The sequence below is a fragment of the Mobula hypostoma genome, chromosome 18 (assembly GCF_963921235.1).
Source record: "Mobula hypostoma chromosome 18, sMobHyp1.1, whole genome shotgun sequence".
Lineage (NCBI taxonomy): Eukaryota > Metazoa > Chordata > Chondrichthyes > Myliobatiformes > Myliobatidae > Mobula > Mobula hypostoma.
The window spans coordinates 64,058,036-64,075,996 of record NC_086114.1 but is presented as its reverse complement, the minus strand read 5'-3'; the positions used below and the strand labels follow the sequence as shown (position 1 = coordinate 64,075,996).

Below are 17,961 nucleotides of genomic sequence, written 5' to 3'. Positions count from 1 at the left end.
TTGGGGTGGTGAGGAATAGATTGGGGGTGAGGAATGGATTGGGGTGGTGAGGAATGGGTTGGGGTGGTGAGAAATGGATTGGGATGAGGAATGGATTGGAGTGGTGTGGAATGGGTTGGGGGTGGTGAGAAATGGATTGGGGTGAGGAATGGATTGTGGGTGTTTAGGAATGGGTTGGGGTGACGAGTGGATTGGGGTGGTGAGATATGGATTGGGGAGGTGAGGAATGGATTGGGGGTGGTGAGGAATGTGTTGGGGGTGGTGAGGAATGGATTGGGGGTGGTGAGCAATGGACTGGGGTGAGGAATGGATTGGGGGTGAGGAATGCATTGGGGTGGTGAGGAATGGATTGGGGTAGAGAGGAATGGGCTGGGGTGGTGAGGAACGGATTGGGGTGTTGAGGAATGGATTGGAGGTAGAGAGGAACGGGCTGGGGTGGTGAGGATCGGATTGGGGTGTTGAGGAATGGATTGGGGGTGAGGAATGGATTGGGGTGGTGAGGAATGGATTGGGGGTGATGAGGAATGTGTCGGGGTGGTGAGGAATGGATTGGGGGTGGTGAGCAATGGATTGGAGGTGAGGAATGGATTGGGGGTGGTGAGCAATGGATTGGAGGTGAGGAATGGATTGGGGGGTGAGGATTGGATTGGGGTGTTGGGGAATGGATTGGGGGTGAGGAATAGATTGGCAGCGGTGAGGAATGGATTGGGGTGGTGAGGAATGGATTGGGGAGTGGTGAGGAATGGATTGTGGGTGAGGAATGGATGGACTGGTGAGGAATGGATGGGCTGGTGAGAAATGGCTTGGGGGTGAAGAATGGATTGGGGTGGTGAGGAATGTGTCGGGGTGGTGAGGAATGGATTGGGGGTGGTGAGCAATGGATTGGAGGTGAGGAATGGATTGGACGGTGAGGAATGGATTGGGGTGGTGAGGAATGGGTCGGGGTTGGTGAGCAATGGGTCGGGGGTGGTGAGCAATGGATTGCAGGTTATGAATGCATTGGGGGTGAAGAATGGATTGGGGGTGAGGAATGGATTGGGGTGGTGAGGAATGGATTGGCGAATGGTGAGGAATGGATTGTGGGTGAGGAATGGATGGGCTGGTGAGAAATGGATTGGGGGTGAGGAATGGATTGGGGTGATGAGGAATGGATTGGGGTGGTGAGGAATGTGTCGGGGTGGTGAGGAACGGATTGGGGGTGGTGAGCAATGGATTGGAGGTGAGGAATGGATTGGGGGGGTGAGGATCGGCTTGTGGTGTTGAGGAATGGATTGGGGGTGTGGAATGGATTGGCGGTGGTGAGGAATGGATTGGGGTGGTGAGGAATGGATTGGGGAGTGGTGGGGAATGGATTGTGGGTGAGGAATGGATGGACTGGTGAGGAATGGATGGGCTGTTGAGAAATGGATTGGGGGTGAGGAATGGATTGGGGGTGAGGAATGGATTGGGGTGGTGAGGAATGGATTGGGGTGGTGAGAAATTTGTCGGGGTGGTAAGGAATGGATTGGGGGTGGTGAGCAATGGATTGGAGGTGAGGAATGGATTGCGGGTGGTGAGCAATGGATTGGAGGTGAGGAATGGATTGGGGGCTGAGGAATGGATTGGGGGTGAGGAATGGGTTGGGGGTGTTGAGGAATGGGTTGGCGTGCTGAGGAATTGATTACTGTGGAGTGAGGAATGGATTGGGGTGGTGAGGAATGGATTGGGGTGGTGAGGAATGGATTGGCGAGTGGTGAGGAACGGATTGTGGGTGAGGAATGGATGGGCTGGTGAGAAATGGATTGGGGGTGAGGAATGGATTGGGGGGTGAGGAATGGATTGGGGTGGTGAGGAATGGATTGGGGGTGGTGAGGAATGTGTCGGGGTGGTGAGGAACGGATTGGGGGTGGTGAGCAATGGATTGGAGGTGAGGAATGGATTGGGGGGGTGAGGATCGGCTTGGGGTGTTGAGGAATGGATTGGGGGTGAGGAATGGATTGGCGGTGGTGAGGAATGGATTGGGGTGGTGAGGAATGGATTGGGGATTGGTGGGGAATGGATTGTGGGTGAGGAATGGATGGACTGGTGAGGAATGGATGGGCTGTTGAGAAATGGATTGGGGTGAGGAATGGATTGGGAGGTGAGGAATGGATTGGGGTGGTGAGGAATGGATTGGGGTGGTGAGAAATTTGTCGGGGTGGTGAGGAATGGATTGGGGGTGGTGAGCAATGGATTGGAGGTGAGGAATGGATTGGGGTGGTGAGCAATGGATTGGAGGTGAGGAATGGATTGGGGGTGAGGAATGGGTTGGGGGTGTTGAGGAATGGGTTGGCGTGCTGAGGAATTGATTACTGTGGAGTGAGGAATGGATTGGGGTGGTGAGGAATGGATTGGGGTGGTGAGGAATGGGTCGGAGGTGGTGAGCAATGGATTGCAGGTTAGGAATGGATTGGGGGTGAAGAATGGATTGGGGTGAGGAATGGATTGGGGGTGGTGAGGAATGGATTGGCGGTGAGGAATGGATTGGGGGTGGTGAGGAATGGATTGGTGGTGTTTAGGAATGGGTTGGGGTGACGAATGGATTGGGGGTGGTGAGCTATGGATTGGGCAGGTGAGGAATGAGTTGGGGTGGTGAGGAATTGATTGGTGGATGAGGAATGGATTGGGAGTGTTGAGGAATGGATTAGTGCTGAGGAAGGGGTTGGAGGTCATGAGAAATGGATTGCTATGGTGAGGAATAGATTGGTGGTGAGGAATGGATTGGGGTGAGGAATGGTTTGGGGGCTGAGGAATGGGTTGTTGTGGTGAGGAATGGATGGGGTGAGGAATGGATTGGGGGTGCTGAGGAATGGATTGTGTGGTGAGGAATGGATTGGGAGTGAGGAATGGATTGGGTGTGAGGAATGTACTGCTGGGGGTGAGGAATGGATTGGGTGTGGTGAGGAAAGGATTGAGGGTGAGGAATGGGTTTGGGGGTGGTGAGGAATGCATTTTGGGCTGACAAATGGATTGGGGTGGTGAGGAATGAATTGGGGGTGAGGTATGGATTGCTGGGGGGTGAGGAATGGATTGGGAGTGGTGAGGAATGGATTGGCTGTGGTAAAAAATGGATTGGGATGGTGAGGAATGGATTGGGGTGGTGAGGAATGGATTGGGGGGTGAGGAATGGATTGGAGGTGGCGAGGAATGAATTGGGGGTGAGGAATGGATTGGGGGTGTTTAGGAATGGGTTGGGGTGACGAGTGGATTGGGGTGGTGAGGTATGGATTGGGGAGGTGAGGAATTGGTTGGGGAAGTGAGGAATGGGTTGGGGGTGAGGAATGGATTGCTGGGGAGTGATTAATGGATTGCTGTGGTGAGGAATGGATTGGGGAGTGGTGAGGAATGGATTGGGGGTGAGGAATGGATGGGCTGGTGAAAAATGGATTGGGGGTGAGGAATGGATTGGGATGGTGACGAATGGATTGGGGGTGGTGAGCAATGGACTGGGGGTGAGGAATGGATTTGGGGGTGAGGAATGGATTGGGGTGAGGAAGGGATTGGGGGTGAGGAATGGGTTGGCGTTGGTGAGGAACGGGCTGGGGTGGTGAGGAACGGATTAGGGTCATGAGGAATGGATTGGTGCTGAGGAATGGGTTGGGGGTGTTGAATGGGGCAGGGTTGTTGAGGAATGGGTTGGGGGTGAGAATAGAATGGGGTGGTGAGGAATGGATTGGGTGTGAGGAATGGGTTGGGGTGACGAATGGATTGGGGGTGGTGAGGAATGGGTTGGGGGTTTTGGGGAATGGGTTGGGGTGAAGAATGGATTAGGGGTGAGGAATGGATTGGGGGTGATGAGGAATGGGTTGGGGGTGGTGGGGAATGGATTGGAAGGGTTAAGGTGCTGATGGGGATGGGTCGGTGATGAGGAATAGATTGCTTGGGGTGAGGAATGGATTGGGGTGGTGAGGAGTGGATTGGGGTGAGGAATGGATTTGGGGTGGTGAGGAATGGGTTGGGGGTTTTGTGGAATGGGTTGGTGGTGAGGAATGGATTGGGGTGGTGAGGAATGGATTGGGGATGAGGAATGGATTGGGGCTGGTGAGGAATGGGTTGGGGTGGTGGGGAATTGATTGGGAGGGTTAAGGTGCTGATGGGGATGGGTCGGTGATGAGGAATAGATTGCTTGGGGTGAGGAATGGATTGGGATGGTGAGGAATGGATTGGGGGTGAGGAATGGATTGCTCAGGGGTGCACAATGGATTGGGGGTGAGGAATGGATTGGTGGGTGAGGAATGGTTTGGGGGTAAGCAATGGATTGTTGTGGGGAAGAATGAATTGGGGTTAAGGAATGGATTGAGAGTGGTGAGGAATGGATTGGGGTGGTGAGGAATGGATTGGGGGTGAGGATTGGATTGGGGTGGTGAAGAATGGATTGGGGTGGTGAGGAATGGGTTGGGGTGGTGAGGAATGAGTTGGGAGGGTTAAGGTGCTGATGTGGATGGGTTGGTGATGAGGAATTTATTGCTGGGGGTGAGGAATGGATTGGGGGTGAGGAATGGGTTTGGGGGTGATGAGGAATGCATTTTGGGGTGACAAATGGATTGGGGTGGTGAGGAATGGATTGGGGGTGAGGTATGGATTGATGGGGGTGAGGAATGGATTGCTGTGGTGAGGACTGGGTTGGGGTGTTGAGGAATGGATTGGGGTGGTGAATGGATTGGGGGTGAGGAATGGATTGGGGTGGTGAGGAATGGATTGGCGGTAGAGAGGAACGGGCTGGGATGGTGTGGAACGGATTAGGGTGGTGAGGAATGGATTGGGGTTTGTGAGGAATGGATTGGGGAGATGAAGAATGGGTTGGGGTGGTGAGAAATAGATTGGGAGGGTTAAGGTGCTGATGGGGATGGGTCGGTGATGAGGAATAGATTGCTTGGGGTGAGGAATGGATTGGGGTGCTGAGAAATGGATTGGGGGTGAGGAATGGATTCCTTGGGGGTGCAGAATGGATTGGGGGTGAGGAATGGATTGCTTGCGGGTGCAGAATGGATTGGGGGGTGAGGAATGGTTTGGGGGTGAAAAATCGATTGGGAGTGGTGAGGAATGGATTGAGGTGGTGAGGAATGGATTGGGGAGTGGTGAGGAATGAATTGTGTGTGAGGAATGGATGGACTGGTGAGAAATGGATTGGGGGTGAGGAATGGATTGGGGTGGTGAGGAATGGATTGGGGGTGGTGAGGAATGTGTCGGGGTGGTGAGGAATGGGTCAGGGGTGGTGAAAAATGGATTGGAGGTGAGGAATGGATTGGAGGTGAGGAATGGATTGGGGGTGAGGAATGGATTAGGGTGGTGAGGAATGGATTGGGGGTGGTGAGGAATGTGTCGGGGTGGTGAGCAATGGGTCAGGGGTGGTGAAAAATGGATTGGAGGTGAGGAATGGATTGGAGGTGAGGAATGGATTGGAGGTGAGGAATGGATTGGGGTGCTAAGGAATGCGTTGGGGGTGTTGAGGAACGGGCTGGGGTGGTGTGGAACGGATTAGGGTGGTGAGGAATGGATTGGGGTTTGTGAGGAATGGATTGGGGAGATGAAGAATGGGTTGGGGTGGTGAGAAATGGATTGGGAGTGAGGAATGGATGGGGATGGTCAGGAATGGATTGGCAAGGGTGAGAAATGGATTGGGATGGTGAGGAATGGACTCGAGGGGTGAGGCTTGGATGTGGTGGTGAGGAATGGATTGGGGTGTAAGGAATGGATTGGTGGGTGAGGAATGGGTTGGGGTGGTGAGGAATGGATTGGGGTGTAAGGAATGGATTGGTGGGTGAGGAATGGGTTGGGGTGGTGAGAAATGGATTGGGGTGAGGAATGGATTGGGAGTGAGGAATGGATTGGGGTGAGGAATGGATTGGGGGAGTGAGGAATGGATTGGGAGGTGAGGAATGGTTTGGTAGTGTTTAGGAATGGGTTGGGGTGACGAATGGATTGGGGTGGTGAGCTATGGATTGGGCAGGTGAGGAATGAGTTGGGGTGGTGAGGAATTGATTGGTGGGTGAGGAATGGATTGGAAGTGTTGAGGAATGGATTAGTGCTGAGGAAGGGGTTGGAGCTCGTGAGAAATGGATTGGTGTGGTGAGGAATAGATTGGTGGTGAGGAATGGATTAGGGTGAGGAATGGTTTGGGGGCTGAGGAATGGGTTGTGTGGTGAGGAATGGATGGGGTGAGGAATGGATTGGGGGTGGTGAGGAATGGATTGCGTGGTGAGGAATGGATTGGGAGTGAGGAATGGATTGGGTGTGGTGAGGAATGGATTGGTTAGGAGCAATGGGTTTGGGGGTGGTGAGGAATGCATTTTGGGCTGACGAATGGATTGGGGGTGAGGTATGGATTGCTGGAGGTGAGGAATGGATTGGGGTGAGGAATGGATTGGGGGAGTGAGGAATGGATTGGGAGGTGAGGAATGGTTTGGTAGTGTTTAGGAATGGGCTGGGGTGACGAATGGATTGGGGTGGTGAGCTATGGATTGGGCAGGTGAGGAATGAGTTGGGGTGGTGAGGAATTGATTGGTGGGTGAGGAATGGATTGGAAGTGTTGAGGAATGGATTAGTGCTGAGGAAGGGGTTGGAGCTCGTGAGAAATGGATTGGTGTGGTGAGGAATAGATTGGTGGTGAGGAATGGATTGGGGTGAGGAATGGTTTGGGGGCTGAGGAATGGGTTGTGTGGTGAGGAATGGATGGGGTGAGGAATGGATTGGGGTGGTGAGGAATGGATTGCGTGGTGAGGAATGGATTGGGAGTAAGGAATGGATTGGGTGTGGTGAGGAATGGATTGGTTAGGAGCAATGGGTTTGGGGGTGGTGAGGAATGCATTTTGGGCTGACGAATGGATTGGGGTGGTGAGGAATGAATTAGGGGTGAGGTATGGATTGCTGGGGGTGAGGAATGGATTGGGAGTGGTGAGGAATGGATTGGCTGTGGTAAGAAATGGATTGGGATGGTGAGGAATGGATTGGGGGGGTGAGGAATGGATGGGGTGGTGAGGAATGGATTGGGGGTGAGGAATGGATTGGGGGTGGTGAGGAATGGATTGGGGGTGAGGAATGGATTGGGGGTGTTTAGGAATGGGTTGGGGTGACGAGTGGATTGGGGTGGTGAGGTATGGATTGCGGAGGTGAGGAATGGGTTGGGGAAGTGAGGAATGGGTTGGGGGTGAGGAATGGATTGCTGGGGAGTGAGGAATGGATTGCTGTGGTGAGGAATAGGTTGGGGTGGTGAGGAATGGATTGGGGTGGTGAGGAATTGGTTGGTGTGGTGAGGAATGGATTGGTGGGTGAGGAATGGATTGGGGATGTTGAGGAATGGATTGGGGGTTGAGGAATGGATTGCTGGGGAGTGATTAATGGATTGCTGTGGTGAGGAATGGATTGGGGGTTGTGAGAAATGGATTGGGGTGGTGAGGAATGCCTTGGAGTTGGTGAGGATTGGGTTGAGGGTGATGAATGGATGAGGGATGTGAGGAATGGGTTGGGGTTGTGGGGAATGGATTGGGAGGATTAAGGTGCTGATGGGGATGTGTCTGTGATGAGGAATAGATTGCTTGGGGTGAGGAATGTATTGGGGGTGAGGAATGGATTGCTCGGGGGTGCAGAACGGATTGGGGGTGAGGAATGGTTTAGGGGTGAGGAATGGATTGCTGGGAGTGAGGAATAATTGGGGTGAGGAATGAATTGGGGGAGTGGTGAGGAATGGATTTGGGTGGTGAGGAATGGATGGGCTGGTGAGAAATGGATTGTGGCTGAGGAATGGATTGGAGTGGTGAGCAATGGACTGGGTGTGAGGAATGGATTGGGGGTGAGGAATGGATTGGGGGTGGTGAGGAATGGGTTGGAGTGTGGGGAATGGATTGGGAGGGTTAAGGTGCTGATGGGGATGTGTCTGTGATGAGGAATAGATTGCTTGGGGTGAAGAATGGATTGGGGGTGAGGAATGGATTGCTCAGGGGTGCAGAATGGATGGGGGTGAGGAATGGTTTAAGCGTGAGGAATGGATTGGGGGTGAGGAATGGTTTGGGAGTGGTGAGGAATGGATTGGCGGTGGTGAGGAATGAAGTGGGATAGTGAGGAATGTGTTGGGGTGGTGAGGAATGGATTGAGGAGTGGTGAGGAATGGATTGGGGGTGAGGAATGGATGGGCTGCTGAAAAATGGATTGGGATGGTGAGGAATGGATTGGGGGTGGTGAGCAATAGATTGGGGGTGAGGAATGGATTGGTGGTGAGGAATGGATTAGGGTGAGGAAGGGATTGGGGGTGAGGAATGGGTTGGCGGTGGTGAGGAACAGGCTGGGGTGGTGAGGAACGGATTAGGGTCGTGAGGAATGCATTGGTGCTGAGGAATGGGTTGGGGGTGTTGAGGAATGGGGCAGGGTTGGTGAGGAATGGGTTGGGGGTTTTGGGGAATGGGTTGGGGGTGGGGAATGGATTAGGGTGGTGAGGAATGGATTGGGGTGAGGAATGGATTAGGGGTGGTGATGAATGGATTGGGGATGGTGAGGAATGGGTTGGGGTGACGAATGGATTGGGGTGGTGAGGAATGGATTGGGGGTGTTGAGGAATGGGTTGGGGGTTTGGGGGAATGGGTTGGGGGTGAGGAATGGATTGGGGTGGTGAGGAATGGATTGGGGGTGAGGAATGGATTGGGGCTGGTGAGGAATGGGTTGGGGGTGGTGGGGAATGGATTGGCTGTGGTAAGTAATGGATTGAGATGGTGAGGAATAGATTGGGGGTGAGGAATGGATGGGGTGGTGAGGAATGGATTGGGGTTGAGGAATGGATTGATGGGGAGTGATTAATGGATTGCTATGGTGAGGAATGGATTGGGGTGGTGAGGAATGGATTGGGGTTGGTGAGGATTGGGTTGATGGTGATGAATGCATTGGGGATGTGAGGAATGGATTAGGGGTGAGGAATGGATTGTGGTGGTGAGGAATGGGTTGGCTGTAGAGAGGAACGGGTTGGGGTGGTGAGAAACGGATTGTGGTGTTGAAGAATGAATTGGGGGTGAGGAATGGATTGGGGATGGTGAGGAATGGGTTGGAGTGGTGGGGAATGGATTGGGAGGGTTAAGGTGCTGATGGGGATGTGTCTGTGATGAGGAATAGATTGTTTGGGGTGAAGAATGGATTGGGGGTGAGGAATGGATTGCTCAGGGGTGCAGAATGGATGGGGTGAGGAATGGATTGCTGGGGGTGAGGAATGGATTGGGAGTGGCGAGGAATGGATTGGCGGTGGTGAGGAATGAATTGGGATAGTGAGGAATGTGTTGGGGTGGTGAGGAATGGATTGGGGGTGAGGAATGGATGGGCTGGTGAGCAATGGACTGGGGATGAGGAATGGATTGGGGGGTGAGGAATGGATTGGGGTGAGGAATGGATTGGGAGTGGTAAGGAATGGGTTGGGGTGGTGGGGAATGGATTGGGAGGGTTAAGGTGCTGATGGGGATGTGTCTGTGATGAGGAATAGATTGCTTGGGGTGAGAAATGGATGGGGGTGAGGTATGGATTGCTGGGGGTGAGGAATGGATTGGGATAGTGAGGAATGTGTTTGGGTGGTGAGGAATGGATTGGGGGTGAGGAATGGATGGGCTGGTGAGCAATGGACTGGGGATGAGGAATGGATTGGGGTGAGGAATGGATTGGGAGTGGTAAGGAATGGGTTGGGGTGGTGGGGAATGGATTGGGAGGGTTAAGGTGCTGATGGGGATGTGTCTGTGATGAGGAATAGATTGCTTGGGGTGAGAAATGGATGGGGGTGAGGTATGGATTGCTGGGGGTGAGGAATGGATTGGGAGTGGCGAGGAATGGATTGGCGGTGGTGAGGAATGAATTGGGATAGTGAGGAATGTGTTGGGGTGGTGAGGAGTGGATTGGGGAGTGGTGAGGAATGGATTGGGGGTGAGGAATGGATGGGCTGGTGAAAAATGGATTGGGGGTGAGGAATGGATTGGGATGGTGAGGAATGGATTGGGGGTGGTGAGCAATGGACTGGGGGTGGGGAATGGATTTGGGGGTGAGGAATGGATTGGGGTGAGGAAGGGATTGGGGGTGAGGAATGGGTTGGTGGTGGTGAGGAACGGGCTGGGGTGATGAGCTGATTAGGGTCGTGAGGAATGGATTGGTGCTAAGGAATGGGTTGGGGTGTTGAATGGGGCAGGGTTGGTGAGGAATGGGTTGGGGTGAGAATAGAATGGGGTGGTGAGGAATGGATTGGGGGTGAGGAATGAATTGGGGGTGGTGAGGAATGGGTTGGGGGTTTTGGGGAATGGGTTGGTTGTGAGGAATGGATTGGGGTGGTGAGGAATGGATTGGGGTGAGGAATGGATTGGGGTGGTGAGGAATGGGTTGGGGGTGGTGGGGAATGGATTGGGAGGGTTAAGGTGCTGATGGGGATGGGTCGGTGATGAGGAATAGATTGCTTGGGGTGAGGAATGGATTGGGGTGGTGAGGAATGGATTGGGCGTGAGGAATGGATTGGGGTGGTGAGGAATGGGTTGTGGGTGATGAATGGATTGGGGGTGGTGAGGAATAGATTAGGGGTGGTGAGGAATGGGTTGGGGGTTTTGAGGAATGGGTTGGGGTTCAGGAATGGATTGGGGGTGAGGAATGGATTGGTGGGTGAGGAGTGGTTTGGGAGTGAGCAATGGATTGCTGAGGGGAAGAATGGATTGGGGGTAAGGAATGGATTGATAGTGGTGAGGAATGGATTGGGATGGCGAGGAATGGGTTGGGGTGGTGAGGAATGGATTGGGGGTGAGGAATGGGTTGGGGTGGTGAGGAATGGATTGGGGTGAGGAATGGGTTGGGGTGGTGAGCAATGGATTGCTGTGGAGTGAGGAATGGATTGGGGTGGTGAGGAATGGATTGGGGTTGTGAGGAATGGATTGGGGAGATGAGGAATGGGTTGGGGTGGTGAGAAATGGATTGGTAGTGAGGAATGGATTGGGTGGTGAGGAATGGATTGGGGACGGTGAGTAATGGATTAGGGTGGTGAGGAGTGGGATTGGGGTGAAGGTGGTGATAGGTGATGGGTGGGTGCAGGGAAGTTGTGGGTGAGCAGGTGGGGGTGGGTGGTGAGGACACTCTGATGCGTGTGAGGGGGTGGGGTGGTATTGGGCACTTCAGTAGTGTAGCAGTTAGCACAACACTATTGCTGCCTGCAGCATCGGCATTCGGAGTTCTATCCTTGTGTCCTCTGAAAGGAGTTTGTATGTCTTCCATGTGGAATGCATGGGTTTCCTCTGGGTGCTCTTATTTCCTTCCACAGTCCAAAGATGTTCCAGTTAGTAAGTTAATTGGTCATTGTAAATTGTCCTGTGATTAGGTGAGGGTTGAATCGGGGTTGCTGGCTGTGTGGCTCAAAGGGTTGGAGGGGTCTGTTCTGCAATGTACCCCTAATTAAAAATAAAAGTAAATACATTCATCATTGTGTGAGCTGCCCAATGCATCCAGCCTATGTTGATTGACCTGGGCACCCTCCAGACCCTCTAAGGCATTGACTCCCCAGCATACACCTTGATTACTATGGTCGAAGCACTAACAGAGCTGTGACTTTGTCCCACCTGGCTGGGACACGCATCCTCCATGTAACCTTGGTATCAGCAGTGAGCCAAGTTCATGACATCTCTGTGTCTGTTCAAGATGGTTTAATGTCACTTCCTGAACGCAGGTGTAAGGAGAACAACATACTTGTTACTCTAGCACAAAAGACACACAAGAAAAGAATCCAATAATAATAATGACACATGATAAATGTAAATACTGTACATAAGATAGCTACTATTCACAGCTTGATTTTATGTCCATAAGGTGACTGATGGGATATGATAAAGTAGTGGTAGGTTAGTGTGTGGAGGTGTTGATCAGCCTTACTGCTTGGGGAAAGTCACTGTTTTTGAGTCTGGTGGTCCTGGTGTGGCTGCTACGTGGCCATCTCCCTGATGGGAGTGGGGCAAACAGCCCATGAGCAGGGTGGGTGGGATGTTACTGGGCCTTTTCAGGCACCTTTCTGTTTATACGTCCTTGATGGTAGGTGAGGCTTTCGTTACGCTTTTTATTTTATTTAGATAGAGTGCAGTAACAGGCCCATCTACCCCCGTGGGCTCGTGCTGCCCAATTAGACTGATATGACCAATTAACCTACTAATCCATAATGTGAGACTAAACCCACACGGTCATGGAGAACGCACAAACTCCTTACGGAGGTCAGTGGGAATTGAAAGTGGGTTGCTTGTGCTGTAAAGTGTTATTCAAACTGCTCAGCTAGCATGCCGTATCCTCACTTGCTGTCCCGCTGTTTTCTCTCCCCACCCCCAACAGCAAGTATGGGCTGCTGGCTGCAGTTCTGGTCTACGGTCTGGCAGTTATCGCCCTTCTGCTGACCGACCTGCTGTATTACTACTCGCTGAACAGGGACGACCCCCGGCTGTGCCCAGCTCCCGCCTCTCTCTGCAGACGCCGTGGAAACAACGCCGAGGGAAGATTACCTGCGCTGGGTGAAAGTTTGTCATTGGGACAGTGTGCCCCTTGACATTGCTGCTGGTGAAGGATCCTTGCATTGGTGGATATGAACGCAGGTTGTGGGCCCCAAACTCACAGGAGCACAGCCACTCTGCGGAACTCCTTGAAGGACGGGATGAACTGTGGAATCGAGGTCAAATAATATGTCACAGCGAAATCATTTGAGGGTCAAAGGCTAACTAGGACACCATGAGAACTTGCAGACGCAAGAGATTCTGCAGATATTGGAAATCTGTGGCACGGCACACAAAATCCAGGAGGAATACAGCAAGTCAGGCAGTATCTATGAAGAGAAAAAAACAGTCGCTGTTTTGGGCTGAGAGCCTTCATCCTTCCATAGACACTGCCTGTCTTGCTGAGTTCCTCCAGTACTTTGTATGTCTTCCCTATGAGAACTCTGCTTTTAAAAGTAGCATGTGGGATCTGGTACCAAGGTATGCTGCCGTTCAGAATCAGATTTATCATCACTGACATTTGTCGTGAAATTTGTTGTTTTGTGGCAGCAGTACAGTGCAAGACATAAAAGAGTTACTGCAATTATGTCGAAATAGTAAAGAGTGCCGAGGAAGAATAGTGAGGTTGTCCTCATGAACCATTCAGAAATCTGATGGTGGAGGGGAGGTAGCTGTTCCTAAACTATTGAGTGTGGGTCGTCTGGCTTCTGTGCCTCCTTCCCAATTGTAGTAATGAGAAGAGGCTGTGTCCTGAGGGGTGAGGGTCCTTAAGTATGGATGCCACCTTTCTGAAGATGTCCTCGATGGTGGGGAGAGTTGTGTTTACGATGGAGCTGGCTGAGTTTACAACCTTCTGCAGTGTTTTTTGATCCTGTGCATTGGCACCTTGATACCTGGCTGTGATGCCACCAGTGGGAATGCTCTCTATGGTACATCTGTAGATACTTACTAGAGTCTTTGGTGACGTATATAATCTGTGCTGGAGCACCAGCCTGGGTTCTGTGGTCACGTCTGGAGTGGGTGTGGACACAGGACCTATGGTGTTTAAAAAGGAGGCCGCCTCCCTAACCTCTGACTGACCTCGTAGAGGAGAGTGGTAACCTTGGACATTGCTGGTGTTGCTTTGACCCAACTCTAGTTGTCCTATGGATAGAGGTTAGCTACTGTGCTTAGTCAATGGCATGACTGGATTGTCTGAGTAATGCTGAGGCTTTATAAGCCATTAGTTAGACCGCTCTAGGAATATTGTGAGCAGTTTTGGGCTCCTTAGAAAGGATGTGCTGGCATTACACAGGGGCCAGAGGAGGTTCATGTGAACGATCCCGGGAATGAAAGTGTTAATGTACGAGGAACGTTTGATGGCTCTGGGGCTGTACTTGCTGGAGTTTAGAAGAATGGGGGGGAGGTGGAATCTCATTGAAACCTATCGAATATTGAAAGGCCTCAATAGAGTGGATGTGGAGAGGATGTTTCCTATAGTGGGGGAGTCTAGGACCAGAGGGCACAGATAGAGTGGATGTGGAGAGGATGTTTCCTATAGTGGGGGAGTGTAGGACCAGAGGGCACAGATAGAGTGGATGTGGAGAGGATGTTTCCTATAGTGGGGGAGTCTAGGACCAGAGGGCACAGATAGAGTGGATGTGGAGAGGATGTTTCCTATAGTGGAGGAGTGTAGGACCAGAGGACACAGACAGAGTGGATGTGGAGAGGATGTTTCCTACAGTGGGGGAGTCTAGGACCAGAGGACACAGATAGAGTGGATGTGGAGAGGATGTTTCCTATAGTGGGGGAGTGTAGGACCAGAGGACACAGATAGAGTGGATGTGGAGAGGATGTTTCCTATAGTGGGGGAGTGTAGGACCAGAGGGCACAGATAGAGTGGATGTGGAGAGGATGTTTCCTATAGTGGGGGAGTCTAGGACCAGAGGGCACAGATAGAGTGGATGTGGAGAGGATGTTTCCTATAGTGGGGGAGTGTAGGACCAGAGGACACAGATAGAGTGGATGTGGAGAGGATGTTTCCAATAGTGGGAGAGTGTAGGGCCAGAGGGCACAGATAGAGTGGATGTGCAGATGTTTCCTATAGTGGGGGAATCAAGGACCAGAGGACACAGATAGAGTGGATGTGGAGAGGATGTTTCCTATAGTGGGGGAGTCTAGGACCAGAGGGCACAGATAGAGTGGATGTGGAGAGGATGTTTCCTATAGTGGGGGAGTGTAGGACCAGAGGGCACAGATAGAGTGGATGTGGAGAGGATGTTTCCTATAGTGGGGGAGTCTAGGACCAGAGGGCACAGATAGAGTGGATGTGGAGAGGATGTTTCCTATAGTGGAGGAGTGTAGGACCAGAGGACACAGACAGAGTGGATGTGGAGAGGATGTTTCCTACAGTGGGGGAGTCTAGGACCAGAGGACACAGATAGAGTGGATGTGGAGAGGATGTTTCCTATAGTGGGAGATTCTAGGACCAGAGGACACAGATAGAGTGGATGTGGAGAGGATGTTTCCAATAGTGGGAGAGTGTAGGGCCAGAGGGCACAGATAGAGTGGATGTGCAGATGTTTCCTATAGTGGGGGAATCAAGGACCAGAGGACACAGATAGAGTGGATGTGGAGAGGATGTTTCCTATAGTGGGAGAGTCTAGGACCAGAGGACACAGATAGAGTGGATGTGGAGAGGATGTTTCCTATAGTGGGGGAGTGTAGGACCAGAGGACACAGATAGAGTGGATGTGGAGAGGATGTTTCCTATAGTGGGGGAGTGTAGGACCAGAGGGCACAGATAGAGTGGATGTGGAGAGGATGTTTCCTATAGTGGGGGAGTCTAGGACCAGAGGGCACAGATAGAGTGGATGTGGAGAGGATGTTTCCTATAGTGGGGGAGTGTAGGACCAGAGGACACAGATAGAGTGGATGTGGAGAGGATGTTTCCTATAGTGGGAGATTCTAGGACCAGAGGACACAGATAGAGTGGATGTGGAGAGGATGTTTCCAATAGTGGGAGAGTGTAGGGCCAGAGGGCACAGATAGAGTGGATGTGGAGAGGATGTTTCCTATAGTGGGAGATTCTAGGACCAGAGGGCACAGATAGAGTGGATGTGGAGAGGATGTTTCCTATAGTGGGAGAGTGTAGGGCCAGAGGGCACAGATAGAGTGGATGTGGAGATGTTTCCTACAGTGGGGGAATCTAGGACCAGAGGACACAGATAGAGTGGATGTGGAGAGGATGTTTCCTATAGTGGGGGAGTGTAGGACCAGAGGACACAGATAGAGTGGATGTGGAGAGGATGTTTCCTATAGTGGGGGAGTCTAGGACCAGAGGGCACAGATAGAGTGGATGTGGAGAGGATGTTTCCTATAGTGGAGGAGTGTAGGACCAGAGGACACAGACAGAGTGGATGTGGAGAGGATGTTTCCTACAGTGGGGGAGTCTAGGACCAGAGGACACAGATAGAGTGGATGTGGAGAGGATGTTTCCTATAGTGGGAGATTCTAGGACCAGAGGACACAGATAGAGTGGATGTGGAGAGGATGTTTCCAATAGTGGGAGAGTGTAGGGCCAGAGGGCACAGATAGAGTGGATGTGCAGATGTTTCCTATAGTGGGGGAATCAAGGACCAGAGGACACAGATAGAGTGGATGTGGAGAGGATGTTTCCTATAGTGGGAGAGTCTAGGACCAGAGGACACAGATAGAGTGGATGTGGAGAGGATGTTTCCTATAGTGGGGGAGTGTAGGACCAGAGGGCACAGATAGAGTGGATGTGGAGAGGATGTTTCCTATAGTGGGGGAGTCTAGGACCAGAGGGCACAGATAGAGTGGATGTGGAGAGGATGTTTCCTATAGTGGGGGAGTGTAGGACCAGAGGACACAGATAGAGTGGATGTGGAGAGGATGTTTCCTATAGTGGGAGATTCTAGGACCAGAGGACACAGATAGAGTGGATGTGGAGAGGATGTTTCCAATAGTGGGAGAGTGTAGGGCCAGAGGGCACAGATAGAGTGGATGTGCAGATGTTTCCTATAGTGGGGGAATCAAGGACCAGAGGACACAGATAGAGTGGATGTGGAGAGGATGTTTCCTATAGTGGGAGAGTCTAGGACCAGAGGACACAGATAGAGTGGATGTGGAGAGGATGTTTCCTATAGTGGGGGAGTGTAGGACCAGAGGACACAGATAGAGTGGATGTGGAGAGGATGTTTCCTATAGTGGGGGAGTGTAGGACCAGAGGGCACAGATAGAGTGGATGTGGAGAGGATGTTTCCTATAGTGGGGGAGTCTAGGACCAGAGGGCACAGATAGAGTGGATGTGGAGAGGATGTTTCCTATAGTGGGGGAGTGTAGGACCAGAGGGCACAGATAGAGTGGATGTGGAGAGGATGTTTCCTATAGTGGGAGATTCTAGGACCAGAGGGCACAGATAGAGTGGATGTGGAGAGGATGTTTCCTATAGTGGGAGAGTGTAGGGCCAGAGGGCACAGATAGAGTGGATGTGGAGATGTTTCCTACAGTGGGGGAATCTAGGACCAGAGGACACAGATAGAGTGGATGTGGAGAGGATGTTTCCTATAGTGGGGGAGTGTAGGACCAGAGGACACAGATAGAGTGGATGTGGAGAGGATGTTTCCTATAGTGGGGGAGTGTAGGACCAGAGGGCACAGATAGAGTGGATGTGGAGAGGATGTTTCCTATAGTGGGGGAGTGTAGGACCAGAGGGCACAGATAGAGTGGATGTGGAGAGGATGTTTCCTATAGTGGGAGAGTCTAGGACCAGAGGACACAGATAGAGTGGATGTGGAGAGGATGTTTCCTATAGTGGGAGAGTCTAGGACCAGAGGACACAGATAGAGTGGATGTGGAGAGGATGTTTCCTATAGTGGGAGAGTCTAGGACCAGAGGACACAGATAGAGTGGATGTGGAGAGGATGTTTCCTATAGTGGGAGAGTGTAGGGCCAGAGGGCACAGATAGAGTGGATGTGGAGATGTTTCCTATAGTGGGGGACTCTAGGACCAGAGGACACAGATAGAGTGGATGTGGAGAGGATGTTTCCTATAGTGGGAGAGTCTAGGACCAGAGGACACAGATAGAGTGGATGTGGAGAGGATGTTTCCTATAGTGGGAGAGTGTAGGGCCAGAGGGCACAGATAGAGTGGATGTGGAGATGTTTCCTATAGTGGGGGAATCTAGGACCAGAGGACACAGATAGAGTGGATGTGGAGAGGATGTTTCCTATAGTGGGGGAATCTAGGACCAGAGGACACAGATAGAGTGGATGTGGAGAGGATGTTTCCTATAGTGGGGGAGTGTAGGACCAGAGGGCACAGATAGAGTGGATGTGGAGAGGATGTTTCCTATAGTGGGAGAGTCTAGGACCAGAGGACACAGATAGAGTGGATGTGGAGAGGATGTTTCCTATAGTGGGAGAGTCTAGGACCAGAGGACACAGATAGAGTGGATGTGGAGAGGATGTTTCCTAT

General features: G+C 51.9%; 1 protein-coding gene across 1 annotated transcript in view; it reads left to right on the top strand.

Annotated features, from left to right (window-relative positions):
- Window positions 1–12,797, top strand: part of LOC134358245 (protein shisa-like-1) — a 34,378-nt gene extending 21,581 nt beyond the window's left edge. Inside the window, exon 4 of the mRNA XM_063070262.1 lies at window positions 12,328–12,797. Coding sequence (XP_062926332.1) covers window positions 12,328–12,538 — 211 coding nt within the window. The 3' untranslated portion in view covers window positions 12,539–12,797. The remainder of the gene's footprint in view (window positions 1–12,327) is intronic.
- The last annotated feature ends 5,164 nt before the right edge of the window (window positions 12,798–17,961 follow it).